At 44.7% G+C, this 24,757-nt stretch overlaps 1 protein-coding gene across 4 annotated transcripts in view; it reads left to right on the forward strand.

The window, feature by feature from the left end:
- The window catches only part of LOC139250253 (uncharacterized), a 336,554-nt gene that overhangs the window by 195,867 nt on the left and 115,930 nt on the right, over positions 1-24,757 (forward strand). For all 4 annotated transcript variants that reach the window (XM_070872754.1, XM_070872750.1, XM_070872751.1 and 1 more), the window contains 2 exons: positions 5,213-5,320; positions 22,865-22,948. In XM_070872754.1, the coding sequence (XP_070728855.1) occupies positions 5,213-5,320; positions 22,865-22,948 (192 nt within the window). The remainder of the gene's footprint in view (positions 1-5,212; positions 5,321-22,864; positions 22,949-24,757) is intronic.

Below are 24,757 nucleotides of genomic sequence, written 5' to 3' on the forward strand. Positions count from 1 at the left end.
AAAATTTAAAAAGTTACAAAAAGTGAGAGCATTTACACTATAAGATCACTTAAAAATCCTAAGATCACTTATAAGTTGTAAAGTTACAAAACTTACAAATTTATTTCAATTTGAAAAATGCTACTACAGCTACATCAAGAACAAGAACAAAAGCAGCAAAGATAGGCTGCAACCATCTCTCATCCACATCTCAGTGAATGTTCACTTCTTCATGGGGGTGTCATTTGATTGGCGGGGTTGTGTGCCCTTATTGCAGCAGCTATCTCCATGGGGGCCTGTGCCGTCACTTGCATGCCCTCCCTGACGGCCTGTGCTGTTGATTGCACTCCCTCGGACATTCCTCCCCTAATTTCCCGTGTCATTACTGCTATTTCTCCCGTCAGTACCGTCACCTCTTCACCCACTGCATTGACGTTGCCGATGAGTGATCGGATAAGCTCATTGGTCTCCATACCCAATGCCACAACCTGAGCCGCATCTGTTCCACGTTGCATCTCAGGAGAGCGTGTCTCCAATCTCCTCTCTGCCTGGGTCTGCCTTGCGGCACCTCTACACTGGGAGGCGCGGGTTCGGACGCTTGGTGTTCCAAACGGCACCACTACACAGGGAAGCGCGGGCTGGGACGGTGGGCCGCTCGGTGTTCCAGACGGCAGTACTAGAGAGAGAGGCACGGGCTGGGACGGTGGGCCGCTCGGTGTTCCAGACGACAGCACTCGAGTGCGAGCTGTGGGCTGGGATGGTGGGTGAATGGGTGTAAACTGCTCCATTATCTTACCAGTACCACTGGGACCCGCAACATCGGAATCAAAACCATGGAAGGTGGAACCAGAACCTATGCGAGTGGGAGGCGCAGGCTCGGATGGTGTGCACTGGCTGTAAACTGCTGCATTACACCAGCAGCACCACTGGGACCCGCAACATTGGAATCAAAACCATGGAAGATGGAACCAGGACCTATGCAAGGGGTTGAAACTCTGATGCCCCTTAATGGGGGGTCATAAACATTAATTTGGAAGCTCTCCCCTGTAGACATTTCAGTTAGCGCCGCCATCATCCAGTCTGGATCATCCGCATCTGGTTGTACAGGTTCTTGTTCTGTATCTTCAGGATCCTCAGGGTTGGCAGCAGCAGCATCGTCATCATCATCATCATCATCATCATCATGTTCTGCAAAATACATCAGAACAGTCAAATGTTTAGCAGCAAGGGAGGGGGCAGGATGGATGGCATGAGTACTCTCACACATAGCAGGCCAGACAGCAGGTTGATTTGAAGGGCCACGGTGCATTTTCAGGACTTACCCTCTCCCTCACGTGCGGGCCCAACTTGTGCTGTACTGATTGCTTTTCTCCATGTACGACTCATCATAGCAGCTACCCTCTGTTCGAAGGGTGTCAGTGGATGCAGATTGGGCGTGCCTCCTCCTGTTCGAGTTGCTTCCCTTTTCTTGTGGGCCAATTTCTTCTGTAAAGAGTAAAATATAACTTTTTACTGAGTGCGTCTTTCTGCAGGGTGGGACATACAGATCGTCACATTACAATTACGATTACATTAAAAAATGAAAATATTACTTACACTAACTACTTGACCAAGGTCATGCCATTTCTTTTTACACTGGCTTCCAGATCTCATGGTATGCACCACTGCGCAGTAATCTTCTGCAACTTAGTTCCAGCGTGTCTTCATTTCTTTGGGTGGCACTTTTATGCGACCACTGTTGCTGGTATCTAGCTCCTGCCATCTCTGCTCAATGACGTTGACTAATATCTCCACTTCCTCATGCAAGAAATTCTTTGTTCTTGGTGGACGTTGTTCCATTGCTGTATTGAATTGACACTCTTATTTTTCAAAACACACAGTCCTTATTTTGCATGCACCTATGCAGCACTTGTTCTGGAAGTTTAGCAGTGAAAAGCAGCATTCACTGATTTCAGCAGGTGATTTCTTCAACAGTGCTGCTAAAAGCTATCCTTCAGGCACAAAAAATCACCAAAATTCAATCCCAAGCCTTTCCAGAGGTCCACAAAACAAATCAGCACTTTTCTTCAAGTTCCTTTAAAAATGGCTGAGTGCCAATGTTTATGGGCTACTGCGCGTGCGTGCGCGCTTCAATGCGCATGCGCAGGGCTGCTGGCATGATGTTCTCTCATTTGACTTAGCCCCGCCCCCCTGCATTTGCAGAATCGGCGCGACTCTGTGGCTCCGCCCCCTGCTGATGTCTGCGCACCGCGCTGAGCTCCGAGGGACCTGCAGGAAGCCCGAGAATTGCAAGATACATTTTTGTCGCGCTTTAGGCGCGAAAAACGGGCGTCCATGTCGGGTCTGCGCCGTTCTAGGCGCGGCCCGAAACTTGACCCCCTTGAAACTAGTGACAATTCTTGATGTAAAGAAATCCTAACTTAAACATCATTTTCTTTACTAATTCTAATAAAGGAGAAATAAAACCAGTCTAGCAAACTTAATATTAAACTGCAACCTCGCAAAGCTTTAATACTGAAAAATAATTTAAAAAGGATTATATTGGATGATATTTCAACAAATAACAAGACTTCTCTGATAAGCATGGCTACATCTAGGGAGTGATGAGAGCTAATGACTTCATGTCTCAAACTGGACCTCCCTCCTTTAGCTTGCAATAAGAACCATTAGTCACATTGCACCAGCCACCAGTTGATTTGAAGGCCTAAAAGCAATTTATTTTGAAGAGCAATAATTCAAGCCAAGGCTTTAGTTATTTAACCTTTGAAACTTCTAAATACCCTCCTGAGCCTATATTCTTACAGGCACAATTTAGAAATTTACAGATGACACGAAACTTGGAAGTGTAGTAAACAATGAGTAAAATAGTACTAAACTTCAAGAAGACATAGATAGGCTGGTTGCTGGTGGAATAGATGGACACATGGCAGATGAAATTTAACACAGAAAAGTGTGAGGTGATACATTTTAGTAGGAAAAATGTGGAGAGACAGTACAAGCTAATTGGTACAACAGGAGATTTGATAGAGATGTTAAAAATCATGAATGATTTAGACAGATTAAATAAAGAAACTATTTCCAGTGGTTGAAGGGTAAGTAACCAGAGGACACAGATTTAAGGTGATTGGCAAACGAACTAGAGGCAACATGAGGAAAAACTTTTTAATGTAATGAGTGGTTAGGATTTGGAATTCACTCACTGCCTGAAAGATCAGTGGAAACAGATTCAGTAGTAGTTTTCAAAAGGAATCGGATAAAAAATTTCAGGGATATGGGGAAAGAGTGGGGAAATAGGACTAACTGGATTGCTCTTCGAAAGACTCAATGGCTTCCCTATGTGCTGCAATATTCTCTGATTCTATAATTAAGGTATATTTGCTCTTATTTTTCCTCCCAAAATGTATCACCTCATATTTCTCTGTGATAAACTCTATCCAGTTTTGATTCCCTGTTTCCAACCAACCATTGGCAACATCACACTTCCCCATTTACTAAACACAGCTGTGTTTATGCCTGGGTTCTCCTGCTTGTCTGCTGTAACTTGAGCACATAAATCCAGGCTGACCCTCCAGTGTAGAGCTGAGGGAATGCTGCACTGTTGGAGGTGCCGTCTTTCAGATGAGACGTTAAACCTGCTCTCTCAGGTGGACGTAAAAGATCCCATGGCAATATTTTCAACAAGAGCAGGGGAGTTATCCCCGGTGTCCTGGCCAATATTTATCCCTCAATCAACATAACAAAAACAGATTATCTGGTCATTATCACATTGCTGTTTATGGGAGCTTGCTATGAGCAAATTGGCTGCCGCCTTACCACATTAGACAGGTTAGATGCAGGAAGAATGTTCCCAGGGGTCACAGTCTAAGGGTAAGGGGTAAGCCATTTAGGACCGAGATGAGGAGAAACTTCTTCACTCAGAGAGTTGTGGGCATGTGGAATTCTCTACCACAGAAAGTTGTTGGGGCCAGTTCGTTAGATATATTCAAAATGGAGTTAGATGTGGCCCTCACGGCTAAAGGGATCAAGGGGTATGGAGAGAAAGCAGGAATAGGGTACTGAAATGCATGATCAGTCATGATCATTTCGAATGTTGGTACTGGCTTGAAGGGCCGAATGGCCTACTCCCGCAACTATTTTCTATGTTTCTATTACAACAGTGACTACACCTGAAAGGTACTTCATTAGCTTTAAAGCACTTTGAGATGTCCAGTAGTCATGAAAGGTGCTATACAAATGAAAATCTTTTTTTCTTTCTTTAACATTGGTGGAAGAGCCCTGGAAAAAAAACGGCATAAGTAAAGTTATGGTGGATGAGTGGGAGAACCCCTGCGGAAATTCGCCCCCACGCTGTCTGGTATCAATAGGGAAATCATTGATTTATATTTGATGATGATAAGCTGCTGGACAACAAACACAGCTTAATGTCTGAGAAAGGTTAAGTTCAATAGTGTTTCTGACAGTGGATAACAGATGGAAGCTAAGACTATTTCTCAGCTTCTTGCCCATTTCCCTGAATTGCTTCTCAATAGAAAAGTATCTTGAACAAAAATCAAAAATTGTAGATGCTGGAAATCTGAACCGTTGGAAACAATCATCAGGTCAGGCAGCATCTGAACAAGCAAGTTAAACGTTTCAAGTGTGCAAACTGTGTCACGATGGGGGGGCTCCCTACCCCAAGCACCAACTCTCTCCATCCCTTGTATCCTTCAAAGCTATCTTTGGGTAGGTTCATGCAATGTGCAATAAATCACTTCCCTCACATGTCTCCAATACTCTGAAGATTGTGAATGATTTATTTTATGCTCACATGTATACCCTGTGCATTATTTTTGGTTTTATTCACCAGAACCTTAAACTCTGTCCACATTCAACCAGCTGTTTTAACAAACTATAACAGGAATTACCTGGTGAATTACTTCAACCCATTCAATGTATGTACTTATTACTGAGTTGAAACCTCCCAGTTATTATGTATAGAAAATAAAATCGGGCATATTGTAAACAGGCATTGATCCACTATGAACCCGAAACGTCGACCAATTTCACCCCACCTATCTCATGATCCTGCTACACACACATATATCTAATCTGAAAATTAAGATAAATTGAGTTTTTGAAACCATGTTCCCCTCTAAACTACTCAAATATATTACTTGTTCTCGTATTCATTTAATCAGAACAGTATTAGAAAAGATGTTTCAAAATAATGAATGCTTTAATTTTCTTTGTACAGGATGCTTCCTTGGCATATGAACAAGAAATAGCTGATGAAGAAAACTTTACTGCCAAAGAAGCAGAAAAGAGGAAAAATGATCTCTCTGCATTAGAGAAATTGTTTCGGGTATTAATATTTTGCTGATATTTCATTGATATTTTCGTATTAGGTTTAAACTTCGCTGATAATTTTACGTCTTGGTTAATTGTTTTCAGTAAGTTTTTGGCACTGAATTTAAATTGGTTTGTGAAGAACACAGTAATACTAATGGAATAGTGAAATTACCTGCACTGCATTTAAAAATAGATCATGTACACCTCATCGATGGCTCAGTGAGATTACCAGTTATCTCCATCCCCCTCCCTGCCCACTGTCTGAAGCTGAAATGGATTTTTCATAGCCTCAGTGGCCTATTTGATCTTGAGCTGAGCTTCCGTAACATCGCCCAACTCCACTCCTGCCTCAGCTCATCTGATGTTGAAACCATAATCCATGTCGTTACCACCAGACATGACTATTCCAATGCTCTTCTGGCCGGTCTCACATCCTCCATTCTCTGTAAACTTGAGGTCATCCAAAACTCAGCAGCCAATATCCTAACATGCACCGCTCCGTTCACCTATCACTCCTGTGCTCGCTGACATACATTGGCCCGGTATTTGCAGTAGTGATAATGGCAAGGCTGTCAGTGCTTGCCGTTATTACAGGGTAAAAATGACAGCAACTTCTGGAGCCCGCACTTGCACAGTTAAACGCGGAAATCGGGAAATTGCTGTCAGAGATATCCTGCTCCTCCACAAGATGCACTGTTGCAGTCTTCGCTGATGGAATCAGCACAGAATCACTGATTTGGCATGAACTACTTACCCACTAATCTCACTGTAAAGACTAATGAAAAAGTTAAGCCTTGTTCAATCAGAGTTTTTAACTAACTCATAATTACTGCTGAACAACCACTCTGACCCTGAAAAAATAATTTTACAAGTGTGGAGTCCCAATCCCTCAGAAGGAAATTTAAATGTTGCAGGTTTTTAAAAAAAAATATTTTTCACGTTTGTGTTTTGCTATTTAAGTTTCTCCCTTAACCCCATTTGAAAGTCCCAATCTTTAATTTGCTTTCTGAGCAATGATTTAAATGTGATTTATATTCTCTGATTTTTACTTCCTGCTTTGCTGTCTGTGAGAATTCTTCAATCTGATTGGTTGATCAGCCTGCCTGTTGCCTGCCCTGTTGTTAGATGCCACAGATTCCCTGCAGAAGGCGGCAAATTCAAACTGACATCGGAATAGAGGGGGTCTGTGCTTTAGAACCCGCTAAAACTTTTTTGAGGTCAAGGACAAATGTCGTTCCTTCACCACTGACTGTAAAATTCAGGCCATAGGCTCCTGGTCCGGCAACACCTATATTTTAAAATTCTCATCCTTATGTTCAAATTACTCAATGGTCTTGCCCCTCCCTATATTTGTATCCTCCTCCAGCTCTATAACCCACTGAGAACTATGGGCTCCTCCAATTTTGGCTTTTTGCGCATCCCTGATTTTCATCGCTCCGCCATTGGCCTTCATCTGCATTGTCTACATTCTAAACTCTAGAAATGTTGGTTCCTTTAGAGGATGAGACTGGGGAATTAATAATGGGGAACAGGGAAATGGCAGAGACTTTGAACAAATATTTTATATTGGTCTTCACGGTAGAAAACACTAAAAGCATCCCAATAATGGATAATCAAGAGGCTATAGGGAGGGAGGAACTAAAAACAATCACTGTCACTAAAGAAGTATTCGGTAAAATAATGGGACTAAAGATAGATAAATCCACTGGACCTGATGGCTTGCATCTTAGGGTCTTAAAAGAAGTGGCTGCAGAGATAGTGGTTGCATTGGTTGTGATTCTGGGGAGGTCCCAGTGGATTGGAAAACTGCAAATGTAATGCCACTATTTAAAAAAGGAGGCAGACAGAAAGCAGGAAATTATAGACCAGTTAGCCTAACATCTGTGGTTGGGTAAATGCTGGAATCCATTATTAAGGAAACAGTAGCAGGACATTTGGAAAAGCATAATTTAGTCAAGCAGAGTCAGCATGGTTTTATGAAAGGAAAATCATGTTTGACAAATTTGCTAGAGTTCTTTGAGGATGTAACGAGCAGTGTGGATAAGTGGAAACCAGTGGATGTGGTGTATTTGGATTTCCAGAAGGCATTCGATAAGGTGCCACTTAAAAGGTTACTGCACAAGATGAAAGTTCATGGGGCTGGAGCGTAATCTATTAAGCATGGATAGAGGATTGGCTAACTAACAGAAAACAGAAAGTCGGGATAAATGGGTCATTTTCCGGTTGGTAAATAGTAACTAGTGAGGTGCCACAGGGATCGGTGCTGGGGCCGCAACTATTTGCAATCAAAATTAATTATTTGGATGAAGGGACCGAGTGTAACGTGGCCAAGATTGATGATACAGAGATGAGTGGGAAAGCAAATTGTGAGGAAGACACAAAAAATCTGCAAAGGGCTATAGACAGGCTAAGTGAGTGGGCAAAAATTTGGCAGATGGAGTATAGTGTGGGAAAGTGTGAGGTTATCCACTTTGGCAGAAAATATAATAAAGCAAATGATTAATTAAATGGAGAAAAATTACAAAATGCTGCACTAAAAAGGGACATGGGGATCCTTGTGCATGAAACACAAAAAGTTAGTATGTAGGTACAGCAAGTAATCAGGAAGACAAATGAAATGTTGGCCTTTATTGCAAGGGTGATGGAGTATAAAAGCAGAGAAGTCCTGCTACAACTGTACAGGGTATTGGTGAGACCACACCTAGAGTACTACATACAGTTTTGTTCTCCTTATTTAAGGAAGGATATACTTTCATTAGAGGCAATTGAGAGAAGATTCACTCAGTTGATTCCTGAGATGAAAAGGTTGAAGAAAGGTTGAGCAGGTTGGGCCTGTACTCATTGGAGTTCAGAAGAATGAGAGGTGATCTTATTGAGACATATAAGATAATGAGGGGGCTCGACAAGATTGATGCAGAGAGGATGTTTCCACTCATGGGGGAATCTAAAATTGGGGGCATAGCTTTAGAATAAGGGGTCACCCATTTAAAACTGAGATGAGGAGGAATTTCTTCTCTGAGGGTTGTAAATCTGTGGAATTCGCTGCCCCAGAGAGCTGTGGAGGGTGGTTCACTGAATATATTTAAGGCGGAGAGAGACAGATGTTTGAGAGATAAGGGAGTAAAGGGTTATGGGGAGCGGGCAGGGAAGTGGAGCTGAGCCCAAGATCAGATCAGCCATGATATTATTGAATGGCGGAGCAGGCTCGAGGAGCCATATGGCCTACTCCTGATTTTATTTATTATGTTCTTATGTTAATTAACCCTCTCCGTACCTACCTATCTCTCTTCCTTTAAGATGTTCCTTAAAACATACGTCTTCGACCAAGTTTTTGGTCACATGTCCTTATACCTCATGTGGCTCGCTGTCAGATCTGATTGAATTTTTTGAGGAGGTGACTAAAGTTGTGTACAAGGGAATGTCGATGGATGTTATTTATATGGACTTCCAGAAGGCATAAAAGACTGTTAACTAAGGTAGAAGCCCATGGAATTGAGGGCAAATTATTTACCTGGTTCGGAAATAGGCTGAGCGGCAGGAGATAAGCAGTAGGGATAATACCTAGCTACACAAATTGGCAGAATGTGACTAGTGGTGTCCCGCATGGATCTGTGTTGGGGCCGCAACTATTCACAGTATTTATTAGCAATTTAGATGATGGCATAGAAAGTCACATATCCAAATTTGCCGATGACACAAAGATAGTGGGCATTGTCGGCAGTGTAGATAAAAACATTAAATTACAAAGGGACATCGATAGATTAAGTAAACGGGCAAAACTGTGGCAAATAGATTTCAATGTAGGCAAATGTAAGATCATACACTTTGGACCTAGAAAGGACAGAACAGGGTACGTTCTAACTGGTGAAAAGCTAGAAACAGCGGAGGTCCAAAGAGACTTGGGGGTCCAGGTACAAAGATCATTTAAATGTTATGAACAGGTATAAAAAATAATCAACAAGTCTAATGGAATGCTGGCCTTTATATCTCCAGAACTAGAATACAAGGGGGTAGAAGTTATGCTGCAGCTAAACAAAACCCTGGTTAGACCACACCTGGAGTACTGAGAGCAGTTCTGTGCACCACATCTTAGGAAGGATATATTGGCATCGGAGGGAGTGCAGTGTAGGTTTACCAGAATCATACCCGAATTTCAAGGGTTGAGTTATGAGGAGAAATTACACAAATTAGGGTTGTGTTCCCTAGAATTTAGACAGTTATGGGGTGATCTGATCGAAGTTTTCAAGATATTAAGGGATAGATAAAGAGAAACTATTTCTGCTGGTTGAGGAGTCTAGGACTAGGGGACAAAGTCTAAAAAATGGAGCCAAATCTTTCAGGGGTGAAATTAGGAAACACTTCGACACACAAAGGGTGGTAGAAGTTTGGCACTCTCTTCCGCAAATGGCAATTGATGTAGATCAATTGTTAATTTTAAATCTGAGATTGATAGATTTTTGTTAACCAAAGGTATTAAGGGATATGGGCCAAGAGGGTGTTAGGTTGTCGATCAGCCATGATCTCATTAAATGGCAGAACAGACTCGAGGGGCTCAGTGCCTACTCCTGTTCCTATATTCCTGTCATCAACATAGGCAGTCCCTCGGAACCATGTAAGACTTGCTTCCACTCTAAAAGTGAGTTCTCAGGTGGCTGTACAGTCTAATGCGGGAATTACAGTCTCTGTCACAGGTAGGGAAGACGGTGGTTGAAGAAAAGGGTGGGTGGGGAGCCTGGTTTGCCGCACGCTCCTTCCGCTGTCTGCGCTTGATTTCTGCATGCTCTCAGCGATGAAACTCGAGGTGCTCAGCCCCCTCCCGGATGCTCTTCCTCCATTTTGGGTGGTCTTGGGCCAGGGATTCTCAGGTGCCGGTGGGGAAGTTGCACTTTATCAAGGAGGCTTTGAGGGTGTCCTTGGAACATTTCCTCTGCCCACCTGGGGCTCGCTCGCCATGTAGGAGTTCCGAGTAGAGCACTTGCTTAGGGAGTCTCGTGTCGGGCATGCGGATGATGTGGCCCGCCCAACGTAGCTGGTCGAGCGTGGTCAGTGCTTTGATGCTGGGTTGTTGGCCTGAGCGAGAACATAGAAAACATAGAAACATAGAAAATAGGTGCAGGAGCAGGCCATTCGGCCCTTCGAGCCTGCACAGCCATTCATTATAATTATGGCAACCTCAGTACCCCACCCCTGCCTTCTCTCCATACCCCCTGATCCCTTTAGCCATAAAGGCCACATCTAACTCCCTTTTGAATATGTCCAACGAACTGGACTCACCAACTTTCTGTGGCAGAGAATTCCACAGGCTCACAACTCTCTGGGTGAAAAAGTTTCTCCTCATCTCGGTCCTATATGGCTTACCCCTTATCTTTAGTCTGTGACCCCTGATTATTGACTTCCCCAATATCGGGAACATTCTACCTGCATCTAACCTGTCCAGTCATGTCAGAATTGTATATGTTTCTATGAGATCTCCTCTCATCCTTCTAAACTCCACTGAATAAATTCTTCTAAATTCCAGTGAGTATAAGCCTAGCCGATCCAGTCTTTCCTCATATATCAGTCCTGCCATCCCGGGAATCAGTTTGGTGAACCTTCGCTGCACTCCCTCAATAGCAAGAACGTCCTTCCTCAGATTAGGAGACCAAAACTGCACACAATACTCAAGGTGTGGTCTCACCAAGGCCCTGTACAACTGCAGTAAGACCTCCCTGTTCCTATACTCAAATCCCCTCGCTATGAAGGCCAGCATGCCATTTGCTTTCTTTACTGCCTCCTGTACCTGAATGCCTACCTTCAATGACTGATGTACCATGACACCCAGGTCTCTTTGCACCTTCCCTTTTACTAATCTGTCACCTTTCAGATGATGATCTGCCTTCCTGTTTTTGCCACCAAAGTGGATAACCTCACATTTATTCACATTATACTGCATCTGCCATGCATTTGCCCATTCAACTAACCTGTCCAAGTCACCCTGCAGCCTCTTAGCATCATCCTCGCAGCTCACACCACCACCCAGCTTAGTGTCATCTGCAAACTTGGAGATATTACATTCAATTCCTTCATCTAAATCATTAATGTATATTGTAAATAGCTGGGGTCCCAGCACTGAACCCTGCGCACCCCACTAGTCACTGTCTGCCATTCTGAAAATGACCCATTATTCCCATTCTTTGCTTCCTGTCTGCCAACCAGTTCTCTACCTACGTCAATACATTACCCCCAATACCATGTGCCTTAATTTTGCATACTAATCTCTTGTGTGGGACCTTGTCAAAAGCCTTTTGAAAGTCCAAATACACCACATCCCCACTGGTTCCCCCTTATCCACTCTACTAGTTACATCCTCAAAAAACTCTAGAAGATTTGTCAAGCATGATTTCCCTTTCATAAATCCACGCTGACTTGGACCGATCCTGTCACTGCTTTCCAGATATGCTGCTATTACATCTTTAATAATTGATTCCAGCATTTTCCCCACCACCGATGTCAGGCTAACCGGTCTATAAATCCCTGTTTTCTCTCTCCCTCCTTTTTTAAAAAGTGGGGTTACATTAGCTACCCTCCAATCCATAGGAACTGATCCAGAGCCCATGGAATGTTGGAAAATGACCACCAAACACTGACGTTAGTGCGTCTATCCTCCGAGTGGATTTGCAGAAACTTGTGGAGGCAGTGTTCGTGGTACTTCTCCAGCGCTTTGAGAAATCTGCTGCATATGGTCCATGTCTCTGAGCCATATAGGATGGTGGGTATCACTACTGCCCTACTGCTTGGTGCCAGATTTGAGGACCTGGCCTTCAAACACTCTCTTCCTCATGCGACGGAAGGCTGCACTGGCACACTGCAGGCGGTGTTGGAACTCGTCATCGATGTCTGCCCTTGCTGATAGTAGGCTCCTGAGGTATGGAAAATGGTCCACTTTGTCCAAGGTCACGCCATGGATTTTGATGACCGGGGGGCAGCACTGCGTGGCAGGGTCAGGTTGGTGGAGGACCTTTGTCTTACAGATGTTTGGCATAAGGTCTATACTTTCGTACACCTCAGTGAAGGTGTTGACGATGGCTTGTAATTCAGCTGCTGAGTATGCGCAGACCCAAGCACGTCCAGGTACTGTAGTTCTAGCTTGGAGGCAGCAAAGGTTGAACAGTTTCCCATTGGTTCTATAGTTTAGTTCCACTTCAGCGGGGAGCTTGTTGAGAGTGAGATGGAGCATTGCAGCAAGGAAGATCGAGAAAAGTGTTGGTGCAATGACGAATATGGAGTTCGGTTTCAGATCAGCTATGATCTCGTTAAATGGCAGAACAGGCTCAAGGTGCTCATTGGCCTACTCCTGTTCCTTTTTCCTGTGTTCTTATGTGCTAAGCCTTTAAAAAATAGCCACTTTAGCATTAGTCAATAGTAGAAATTTTGAAATAACTGACCAGGTGTTAATGATACCAGTGAATAGCTGAGCTCTATAGATCAGGAAAGTTATTGGGGCAGAAATTCCGAAGAGGACTTCCCACGGGAAAATCAATAAAGAATAGAAATAAAATGCGCACTTACCTGAAGCTGCTTCACCCGCTGGAACTCCCGATCCACAAGCCTCCTCTCCCTGCGACGCGCAGCGCGTGCACGTCAGGACGTCCGCAGGAGTCACGTGTGCTTGGACACCCAATCACAGGTAAGTATTTACTCATTAATTGTAATAGGAGTTTTGTAATCCAATGAATGAGAAAACCCCCAAAACTAACCAAAAATACATAAAACTTTAAAAAAAAACACCTCCCACAATAAACTAATAGAAATTAAAAATGTTACACGTTTTTAAAAGAAAAAAAAATTGCCGATTTTAAAAAAAAGTTAGGGTTTGGGTTTAAAATAACATTATCTGAGTGGGCAGGGTTTTAACATAAATGTATTTTTAAAATTTTAATTTTAATCATGTTTTTTCTATGTTTTTAATCTCTTATGCGCCTGCCTTTTCAGACGCAAGAGTTCTGAGGACATTTGCCGTGTCAGATATGGCTAGATAACCCAAAGTTCCACGTACAAATGTCCTCGCTCCTGACCTGCAGATGATCTGCTTTTCCGATGCCTTCCCGGGTCCGTAGAAACGTTGTACGGGCCCGGGACGTCAGAAATTCTGCCCCATTATTGAATCTGCTTCCATCACCCTTTCAGGCAGTGCATTCCAGATCATGCTTAAAAAAGATTCTCCTCATCACCTCACTGATTCTTTTGTCAATTACCTTAAATGTGTTCTCTGGCTACCGACCATTCTGCCCCTGGAATTGTTTCTCTTTATTTACTCGATCAAAACCCTTCATGATTTTGAATACCTCTATTAAAACTTCACTTAACCTTCTCTTCTCTAAGGAGTACAACCCCAGCTTCTCTAGTCTCTCTACATAACTGAAGTCCCTCATCCCAGGTACCATTCTAGTAAATCTCTTTTGATCCCTCTCCAAGGCCTGTGGTGTCCAGAATTAAACACAATATTCTAACTAAGGCCTAACCAGTGATTTCTAAAGGTTTCGTATAAATTCCTTGTTTTTATGCTCTATGCAGGGAATTTTAACCCCCTCCCCCCCCCCCCCCCCAAGACTAGAATGGTTCACATGGATTGAAAGGTAGCAATTGTAACCTCACTATTTAAGATAGTGGCCACCATAAGTAGCTGCATGCAAAACACTTGGTCAAGCACATTCCCAGGTGCTGGTCATGAAGATCTCCGAACAATGTGGACCCGAACTTATTTGGAATAACTACTCTTGCACCCCTCATGATACAATCTTTATCCACTGATAATTCATTCCTACGAACGAAGTATGGATGAATTTCTTTCTGTGATATCTGGTTTGGCCAGCCATTTGCTATGTAGTCATGCATCTTTGACATAACTGGGCTACGCTTGGTTGCTCTACCAATCTCTTCAGCTGTGACTGGCTGTTTATCAATGTATGAAAAATAGAACATTTCTTCCCGATTGGTTGTAACTTGTGATGAGGATGGCAACCTAGACATAGCATCAGCATTACTGTGATCAGCTGATCATCTGTTATCAATGGCATATGTATATACTGACAAAATCATCTCTGCATTCGGGCTGTAGCCAAGGTTTGAACTGGGGACTTGGATGGAGGATTGCTGTCAGGGACTTATGGTCAGTAACGATGGTAAACTTACAACCATACAAATATTTGTGGAACCTCTTGACACCAAAAATTAATGCCAAAGCTTCTCTTTCAATCTGTACATAATTACGCTCACATAGAAACATAGAAAAATAGGTGCAGGAGTAGGCCATTCTGCCCTTTGAGCCTGTACCGCCATTCAATAAGATCATGGCTGATCATTCCTTCAGTACTCTTTCCTGCTTTCTCTCCATACCCCTTGATCCCCTTAACTGTAAGAGCCATATCTAACTCCTTCTTGAATATATCCAGTGAACTGGCATCAACAACTCTCTGCGGCAGGGAATTCCACAGGTTAACAACTCTCTGAGTAAAGAAGTTTCTCTTCATCTCTGTCCTAAATGGCCTACCCCTTATCCTAAGACTATGTCCTCTGGTTCTGGACTTATCCAGCATCGGGAACATTCTTCCCGCATCTAACCTGTCCAGTCCTGTCAGAATGTTTATATGAGATCTTCTCTCATCCTTCTGAACTCCAGTTGATCCAGTCTCTCCTCATATGACAGCCCAGCCATCCTGGGAATCAGTCTGGTGAACCTTCGCTGCACTCCCTCAATAGCAAGAACGTCCTTCTTCAGACTAGGAGACTAAAACTGAACACAATATTCCAGGTGAGGCCTCACTAAGGCCCTGTACAACTGCAGTAAGACCTCCCTGCTTCTATATTCAAATCCCCTAGCTATGAAGGTCAACATACCATTTGCCTTCTTCACCGCCTGCTGTACCTGCCTGCCAACTTTCAGTGACTGATGAACCATGACACCCAGGCCTCGTTGCACCTCCCCTTTTCCTAGTCTGCCACCATTCAGATAAAATTCTGCCTTCGTGTTTTTGCCCCCAAAATGGATAACCTCACATTTATCCACATTATACTGCATCTGCCATGCATTTGCCCACTCACCTAACCTGTCCAAGTCACCCTGCAGCCTCTGAGCGTCCTCCTCACAGCTCACACCGCCACCCAGTTTAATGCCATCCGCAAACGTGGAGATATTACACTCTATTCCTTCATCCAAATCGTTAATGTATATTGTAAAGAGCTGGGGTCCCAGCACTGAGCCCTGCGGCACTCCACTAGTCACTGCCTACCATTCTGAAAAGGACCCGTTTATCCCGACTCTCTGCTTCCTGTCTGCCAACCAGTTCTCTATCCACGTCAGTACATTACCCCCAATACCATGTGCTTTAATTTTGCACACCAATCTCTTGTGTGGTACCTTGTCAAAAGCCTTCGGAAAGTCCAAATACACCACATCCACTGGATCTCCCTTGTCCACTCTGCTAGTTACATCCTCAAAAAATTCCAGAAGATTCGTCAAGCATGATTTCCCTTTCATAAATCCATGCTGACTTGATCCGATCCTGTCACTGCTTTCCAAATGCGCTGTTATTTCGTCCTTCATGATCGATTCCAACATTTTCCCCAGTACTGATGGCAGGCTAACCGGTCTATAATTACCCGTTTTCTCTCTCCCTCCTTTTTTAAAAAGTGGTGTTACATTAGCTATCCTCCAGTCCATGGAAACTGATCCAAAGTCGATAGACTGTTGGAAAATGATCATCAATGTATCCACTATTTCTAGGGCTACTTTCTTGAGCACTCTGGGATGCAGACTATCAGGCCCCGGGGATTTATCGGCCTTCAATTCCATCAATTTCCCGAACACAATTTCCCGCCTAATAAGGATATCCTTCAGTTCCTCTTTCTCATTAGACCCACTGTCCCCTAGTACCTTCGGACAGTTATTTGTATCTTCCTTCTTTGTTCCCCATTATAATTTCACCTGAATCCGACTGCAAGGGACCTACGTTTGTCTTTACTAATCTTTTTCTCTTCACATATTTATAGAAGCTTTTGCAGTCAGTTTTTATATTCCCTGCAAGCTTCCGCTCGTACTCTATTTTCCCCCTCTTAATTAAACCCTTAGTCCTCCTCTGTTGAATTCTAAATTTCTCCCAGTCCTCAGGTGTGTTGCTTTTTCTAGCCAATGTATATGCCTCTTCCTTGGCTTTAACACTATCCTTAATTTCCTTTGTTAGGCATGGTTGAGCCACCTTCCCAGTTTTATTTTTACTCCAGACAGGGATGTACATTTGCTGAAGTTTATCCATGTGATCTTTAAATGTTTGCCATTGCTTATCCACCATCAACTCTTTGAGCATCGTTTGCCAGTCTATTCTAGCCAATTCACACCTCATCCCGTCGAAGTTATCTTTCCTTAAGTTCAGGACCCTAGTTTCCGAATTAACTTTGTCACTCTCCATCTTAATAAGGAATTCTACCACATTATGGTCACTTTTCCCCAAGGGGCCTCGCACAACAAGATTGCTAATTAGTCCCTTCTCATTACACAATACCCAGTCTAGGATGGCCAGCTCCCTGGTTGGTTCCTCAACATATTGGTCTAGAAAACCATCCCGAATACACTCCAGGAAATCCTCCTCCACCGCATTGCTATCAGTTAGGTTAGTCCAATCAATGTGTATATTAAAGTCGTCCATGATTACTGCTGTACCTTTATTGCACACATCCCTTATTTCTTGCTTGATGCTGTCCCCAACCTCACTATTACTATGTGGTGGTCTATACACAACACCCACTAGCGTTTTCAGCCATTTGGTATTCCGCAGATCCACCCATACCGATTCCACATCATCCAGGCTAATGTCCTTCCTTACAATTGCATTGATTTCATCTTTAACCACCAACTCCTCCCCACCTCCTTTTCCTCTCTGTCTATCCTTCCTAAATGCTGAATACTCTTGGTTGTTGAGTTCCCAGCCTTGGTCTCCCTGGAGCCATGTCTCCGTGATGCCAATCACATCGTATCCGTTAACTGCTATCTGCGCAGTTAATTCATCCACTTATTTCGAATACTCCTTGCATTGAGGCACAGAGCCTTCAGGCTTGTTTTTTTAACACACTTTGCCCCTTTAGAATTTTGCTGTAATGTGGCCCTTTTTGTTTTTTGCCTTGGGTTTCTCTGCCCTCCACTTTTACTATTTTCCTTTCTATATTTTGCTTCTGCCTCCTTTTTATTTCCCTCTTGTCTCCCTGCATAGGTTCCCTTCCTCCTGCCATATTAGTTTAACTCCTCCCCAACAGCACTAGCAAACCGTCCGGTTTGCACTGGTCCCACCTCCTCCAGAACCGTTCCAATGTTCCAGGAATTTGAATCCCTCCCTTGTGCACCACTCCTCAAGCCATGTATTCATCTAAGCTATCCTGCGATTCCTACTCTGACTAGCACGTGGCATTGGTAGCAATCTTGAGATTGCTACTTTTGAGGTCCTAATTTTTAATTTAGCTCCTAGCTCCCTAAATTCGCCTCGTAGGACCTCATCCCATTTTTTACCTATGTCGTTGGTACCTATATGCACCACGACAACTGGCTGTTCACCCTCCCTTTTCAGAATGTCCTGCACCCGCTCCGAGACATCCTTGACCCTTGCACCAGGAAGGCAACATACCATCCTGGAGTCTTGGTTGCAGCCGCTACAGTTGAATCCCCTATCACTATCGCTCTCCCACTCTTTTTCCTGCCCTCCTGTGCAGCAGAGCCAGCCACGGTGCCATGAACTTGGCTGCTGCTGCTCCCCCATTATGAGTCATCCCCCTCAACAGTACTCAAAGCAGTGTATCTGTTTTGCAGGGGAATGACTGCAGGGGATCCCTGCACTACATTCCTTGCACTGCTCTTCCTGTTGGTCTTCCATTCCCTATCTGGCTGTGGACCCTTTACCTGCAGTAAGACCAACTCACTAAACGTGCTGTTCACGTCATTCTCAGTATCGTGGATGCTCCAGAGTAAATCCACCTTCAGTTCCAATTCCGCAACACGGTCCGTCAGGAGCTGGAGGTGGATACACTTCCCGCACACGTAGTCGTCGGAGACACTGGAGGCGTCCCTGGTTTCCCACATAGTACAAGAGGAGCATAACACGTGTCCGAGCTCTCCTGCCTTGACTTAACTCTTAGATACACTTAAATTGGCAATAATAATGTGAAAAGTTACTCACTGATATAGAAGAGAAAAAAGAAAAACTACTGACCAATCACCAGCCAATCACTTATCTCTTGGCTGTGACATCACCTTTCTATTTCTTTCTACTTCTTTTTTGTCTTCACCCTGTAGCTGCACCGGTCGGCCTTTATAAGCCTCTGCTGATCCCCGGACTCACGCCTCAGCGACCACGAACTTCCGCTGCCTCTCGCGGCCTTTATCGGCCTCGGACGCTCCCCGGACTCACGCCTCAGCGACCACGAACTCCCGCTGCCTCTCGCGGCCTTTATAGGCCTCTGCCGATCCCCGGACCCACGCCTCAGCGACCACGAATTCCCGCTGCCTCTTGCGGCCTTTATAGGCCTCGGACGCTCCCCGGACTCACGACTCAGCGACCACGAACTCCCGCTGCCTCTCGCGGGCTTTATAGGCCTCTGCCGATCCCTGGACTCATGCCTCAGCGACCACCAACTCCCGTTGCCTCTCGTGGCCTTTATAGGCCTCTGCCGATCCCCGGACTCATGCCTCAGCGACCACCAACTCCTGCTTGCCTCTTGCGGCCTTTATAGGCTTCACACGCTCCCCGGACTCACGCCTCAGCGACCACGAACTCCCGCTGACTCTCGTGGCCTTTATAGGCCTCTGCTGATCCCCGGACTCACGCCTCACTGGCACTGAGAGTGCGTGAAGCAAAGGCAATTCGTCTCTCATCCCAATTATGTAGTACATGAGAGATCATTGCCCCAACTCCATACGGAGAAGCATTGCATGCTAGCTTGATCTCCTTAGATATGTCATAGTGAACTAACGTGGTGCTCTCTACCAACAGGCTTTTATATTCCTTGAATGCTGCGTCGCATTCTTTTGACCACTTCCATTGGACCTGTTTTTTCAACAGCTCATTCAGTGGATGTAATACTGTAGCCAAATATGGTAGGAACTTCCCATAATAATTCAAAAGACCTCAAAATGATCTAAGTTCAATGGGAGTGGGTGCATTTCTGATTGCATCCAGCTTTCCCTTGGTTGAGTGTAAACCATCTTTGTTTACTCTGTGACCGAAGTACCCCATTGAGCATTGAAATAACTCACAGTTGCAAGCAGTCACTCATACTCTGTGCTTCTCTAGCCATTTGAGCACTTCATTCAACAAGTTATTATAGATTTTCCAGTTTGGTGCTGAAATGAGTATGTCATCTTAATAACATACTAACCCTTCAATGCCTTGCAAAATCTGGTTCATCACCCCTTGGAATATGGCGGGGGCAGAAGACAATCCAAATGGTAGCCTATTAAATTGATATAGGCCTAGATGAATATTTATAATCAAGCATGACTTGGACTCCTCATCTAGTTCAAGTTGTAAGTAGGCATTTATGAGATCTAACTTTGAGAAGAACTGGCCACCTGTCAGCAATGTGAACAAATCTTCTACATTTGTCAATGCATTGGGTAGATTACCCCCTAGAACCTGGTTTTCGATTACTTTTTAAATCACCACACAATCTTAACTGACCATCTGACTTAGGTACAAGAATGGGTGTAGCCTAATTATTTATATCTACCTTACAGAAAATATTCTCAGATTCTAGTCTTTTGAGATTGTCCTTGAGTGCGTATGGGACGGGTCATGGCTTGCAGTAAACTGGTCTAGCGTCCTTCTGTACTGTGACACTTGCCTAAAAGTCTTGCATTAGACTGCCTATTTTGCAGAACATCTTCGGATATTGCTTGATGACATCCTCTTTCGATGCAAATCTCGTTTCTACACGAAAAATCTCATTCCAATTCAGCTTCAGTGATCCTAACCAATTTCTACCTAGAAAATATAAAAGAAAAATACTGCGGATGCTGGAATCCGGAATAAAAACAGAAAATGCTGGAAATCTCAGCGAGTCAAGCAGCATCTGTGGAGAGAAAGCAGAGTTAACGTTTCGGGTCGATGACCCTTCGTTGGAACTTAGTAAGGCAGGCTTGTCCCCTGTCACTATTAAGAGAGGCAAGCTCTGAAACTGATCCTTGTATTTCACAAGTTGCATGATTTCCTGCTGGAAAAGTCGAAGATAGAGCTGCGAGGCTACTCAGGAGAGCAAATCCCTGTGGTAGGACGTATCATCATAGGCAGTCCCTCGTATCAAGGATGACTTGCTTCCACGCCAAAAAGGGATGAGTTCACAGGTGTTTCAATGAAGGACCTAATATTCCAGATCCCGAACTACATCCTGAAGGATAGAAGATGCCTGTGTGCATTTTTTTTTTAAACGTGGGGTGACCGTTGCACACCAGTCACCACATGGGCTTGACAGAGCTAGGTCTTGGTCCAGTGGCAAGGATTACCCAAGACAACTGGAGACCTGCTCTGCTGCACGGACCTAGTGCACACACATATCGAAGTGTGGACTGGCTCGTGCTGCCCCTGGGCCCCGAACTCGTGTCTCTCCTGGGCCCCGATCACGTCCCTCTGATAGGACGTATCACCGTAACCCTTGCCACTGGACAAAGACCTAGCTCTGTCAAACCCATGTGGTGGCTGGTGTGCAACGGTCACCCCACGTTAAAAAAAATGCATGCACAGGTATCTTCTACCCTTCAGGATGTAGTTCGGGATCTGAAATATTAGGTCCTTCATTGAAACACCTGTGAACTCATCCCTTTGTGGCGTGGAAGCAAGTCATCCTCGATACGAGGGACTGCCTATGATGATACGTCCTACCACAGGGATTTGCTCTCCTGAGCAGCCTCGCAGCTCTATCTTCGACTTTTCCAGCAGGAAATCATGCAACTTGTCAAGATATAGCAATTCTGGTACTACGCTCGCGGCTGCACCAGTGTCGATTTCCATGGGTATCCTGGTTCCTGCAATGTCTGCTTGGATGACGATACTTTGCGAATCGTTGTTAGATATCCTTGTGCTCCTGATGACATGTATCTCCAGAACCTCCACGTCCTATTGCTTCTCTTCAATGCTATGTAGTCTTTGGTGATTGCTACTTCTAGCATTGAAAATTGGTTTACTTTTCAGTCGGTATGCCTTTGCAAGATGCCCAATTTTCTTGCAGAAAAAACACTCTGCGTTCACATATGGACAGCTTTGAGCAATGTGTTGTCCCAGACACCAATAGCACGACTTCAATTTACTATTAACCTGGCCGGTTGCTGAGGCCTTGGGGCCCAACTGCCTTTTACTTTTAACCTGCAGGCGATTGACCTCGGTTGTCTGCTAACTTTCTTCTGATTGTGTCACTGTTGATCCCACAAACAAAGCGGTCACGCAATGCTCGGTCCTGAAAGTTTCCGAAGTGACAGTGAATGAATAGCTTTTTTAAAGATATAATGTACTCACTGATACTCTCGTCATTTAACTGACCTTGATTTCCAAAACAATAATTTTCAGCAATTTCCTGGGGCTCAGGACTGTAATCTCCATCAGTGGCATGTCCTTTTGCTTAAGGACATTTGCAAGCACATTTTTTCCAGGTTTCATACACCTCAGGGCCTGCTTCAGTCAGGAAAATAGCTTGTTTTCTTTCTAGCACCACCCAGTTACGGTTTTCATCATTGGGGACTTCAGCGATACTATTAGCACCGCTTCACACATGCTCCGAACGTCTCGGTGGTGATGCAACTCACCCAAGCGCCCTATTATTCCCATAGGCGCAGCCATCTGGACTCTTCAGTTCAGCCAAGCGTGCTTGTAATTTACCTTTGATTTTTTTAGCTGTTCTGCAAAACAAAGAACCTCTCAAAGTAGACTGAACCTTCCACGAACAAAAATTGCAGCTAGGGAATTTGATAATACTATCCTCGATCGCCAAATGTGATATCTTCCTGATGACGTCACAGACACACATGATGGCTCCTAACACATGAACTTGTCATGTGACCGTGTCACATGATGCCTTTATTGTATTTACATGATTAGTTGCATTACCACAGTAGTTCACTAGGTGGAGCAGTAGTCCACTAAAGGGAGCTCTATTTTGCAATAGCTTTTAAACGTGAAGAGGATAAACATTTGCCAAATAATTTTAAAGAGTATGGGGAAAGGGCAAGAGAATGGGACTGAATAGTTTCCAGATATGTTTATTGATCTCTTTTAAAAGTTTTTCATCTGTGATTCTGTCTGGCATCTTATTTTAAATTTGTAAAATGCGATCTTAGTGGGTGTGGCTTGCTGTTGGAAGTGTTAAGTCCGAAAATTTACTTTATATCGATAAGTAAAGATCACATTCAGGCTCAAATTATCCACATATGCATTAGTGCAACAATATAAACTCATATTTTCATAGTTTTCAGTTGTAACCATGTACATTTCTCATCTTAAAATTGTCTCTCGCATTAAATAATTTTAATTCTCTTTCTTTCCCTCCCCAGCAACCATTATCTGATGAATTTAAAACGAATGTGAGCACACCATCTTTATACCCAGTTTATCATGCATCTGTTCTCATGAGAGATGTAAGTTTTCTTTATTGCTTATGATGCAAAAGTCTAATTATAAGTAAATATATGGGGGTTAAATTGCTCTGCGACCCGATTGGGGGTGGTAACCTCCTAGGGCTGGGACATTCTGCGCCCGGCGCAGAATCCTGCCCAGCCGTGGATTTACCCTTACCTCTCCTCAAAGGAAACCGAGCATAATCTCGCGCGCTCCTCTTCCTTTGCGGGCGCTACTGGGCGCTGAAAGAAGCGCTACACAGATGCTCCGCGTAGTGCTGACATGCTTCAACGCCCCTCTCCTTCGATTAAAGTGGATGACCGCTGCACACTCTGCAACGTCTCCGATGGCCTCCACCAGGGCAACGTGCAACCGGGCCTGTAGCCCGGCACCCAAGAGGCATAATGGCAGCCCGAAAAATGCTAGGGCCGCCATTGTTGAGCCGACCCGAGAGTCGGCAGACAAAAAAATATGGCGGCCCGGGGCACTGGCACTCTTCCCTTTAAGGAGCACCCAGAGAGTTGGTGTCCACCAGATTCGCGAAGCGCAAAGCTGGCGTTGTCATCCACTCGCGCCAGCCTCGTAGTCCGCGGAGCAATTTCCCTTGTGGGGCGCTAAAGGGTCGGTGTGGGGTCGCCGCGCTCGGGCGATTACATCATCGTCAATTGCGTGGCGGCCCGGGCCGCTAACTGCAGGAAACCTCCGCAAATTCCCGGTCAATTTCACGAGAGGCGGGAGTGCTCTGTTCCCCCAAGCAAAAAGGCAATTTCGCCCCCTCATGTATAAAAGATAGATATGTGGCGGGGGGGGGGGTGGGGGGAAGAGAGTGATTTTAACCATCAAAAAGGATGGAAAGTAAATATGTAAAACATCTCAAACCAGGACCCAACCCACACTGAACCCCCCCACTTTTGGTTTTAACATAGGTGGGACGGGGTGGCGGGGGTGCGGGGGCGCGAGCTCGCTCCCAGGAGGCTGGTCACTCATTTAAATAGTTTAAAGAGGCTGTGTGCCTCAGATTATTTCTCTGTTGCAGCATTAACGAGCCGCGGGAAATCTGGTAGCTGAAGGGGGGCAAGAGCTGCTACATGGAAGAGTTGAGGTAAATGCTTTTCCAGCACTACTTGTGGGCTAGGAGGAGCAGAAGTGCTTCCCCCCGGTACTCCAAGCAAACCTGTTAACCTCCCTAGCAATCGGATCTCTCGCTCCCATACCCCACCACGATCCGATGCCCTCACAATATCTTTCATGGCCCGTGATCTCCTCCCTGATGTCATGGCTCGCGATCTCCCCCCAGCCCTCATATCGTCCACGGGGCCCCAGTGATCTTTTTCTCTTCACTCCTGATCTCTCTCTTCCCTTCCACGATCATCTCCTATCCTCCTGTGATCTCCCTGGCTCCTTCCACGTTCTTCTTCCCATCTCTCACAATCTCTCTGCCACCCCATCGATGGCGCCATTGCCCGATCTCTCCGTCTCCCACCCCCCCCATCGATGCCGTCCCGACCTCTATCTCGCCTTCCCTCTACTCTGCTCCTTGGCTGTGGCCATTTTCGAAGGCCTATCCGCCCGATAGTCTGCCAGCCTCTGAGTCTGTCTGGTTGCGGCCAGGAAACAAAGCCCAAAATGGGAATCAAATCCTGCCGTTAAATGCACCAGGACCTGAGGAAAACCCGCTCTTCTGGGTTTCCCAATTGCAAAACTGCGCCACTCCATTAATATTGTGGCCATTATGTTATAACATATGAAACCATGGACCAAGAAATGGTAATTTGGCCGATCAAACACAGTTCTTGCCTGGAACATGTTAAATCACCCTTGCCAGAGCC

Source organism: Pristiophorus japonicus, unplaced genomic scaffold (assembly GCF_044704955.1).
Source record: "Pristiophorus japonicus isolate sPriJap1 unplaced genomic scaffold, sPriJap1.hap1 HAP1_SCAFFOLD_359, whole genome shotgun sequence".
Taxonomy (NCBI): domain Eukaryota; kingdom Metazoa; phylum Chordata; class Chondrichthyes; family Pristiophoridae; genus Pristiophorus; species Pristiophorus japonicus.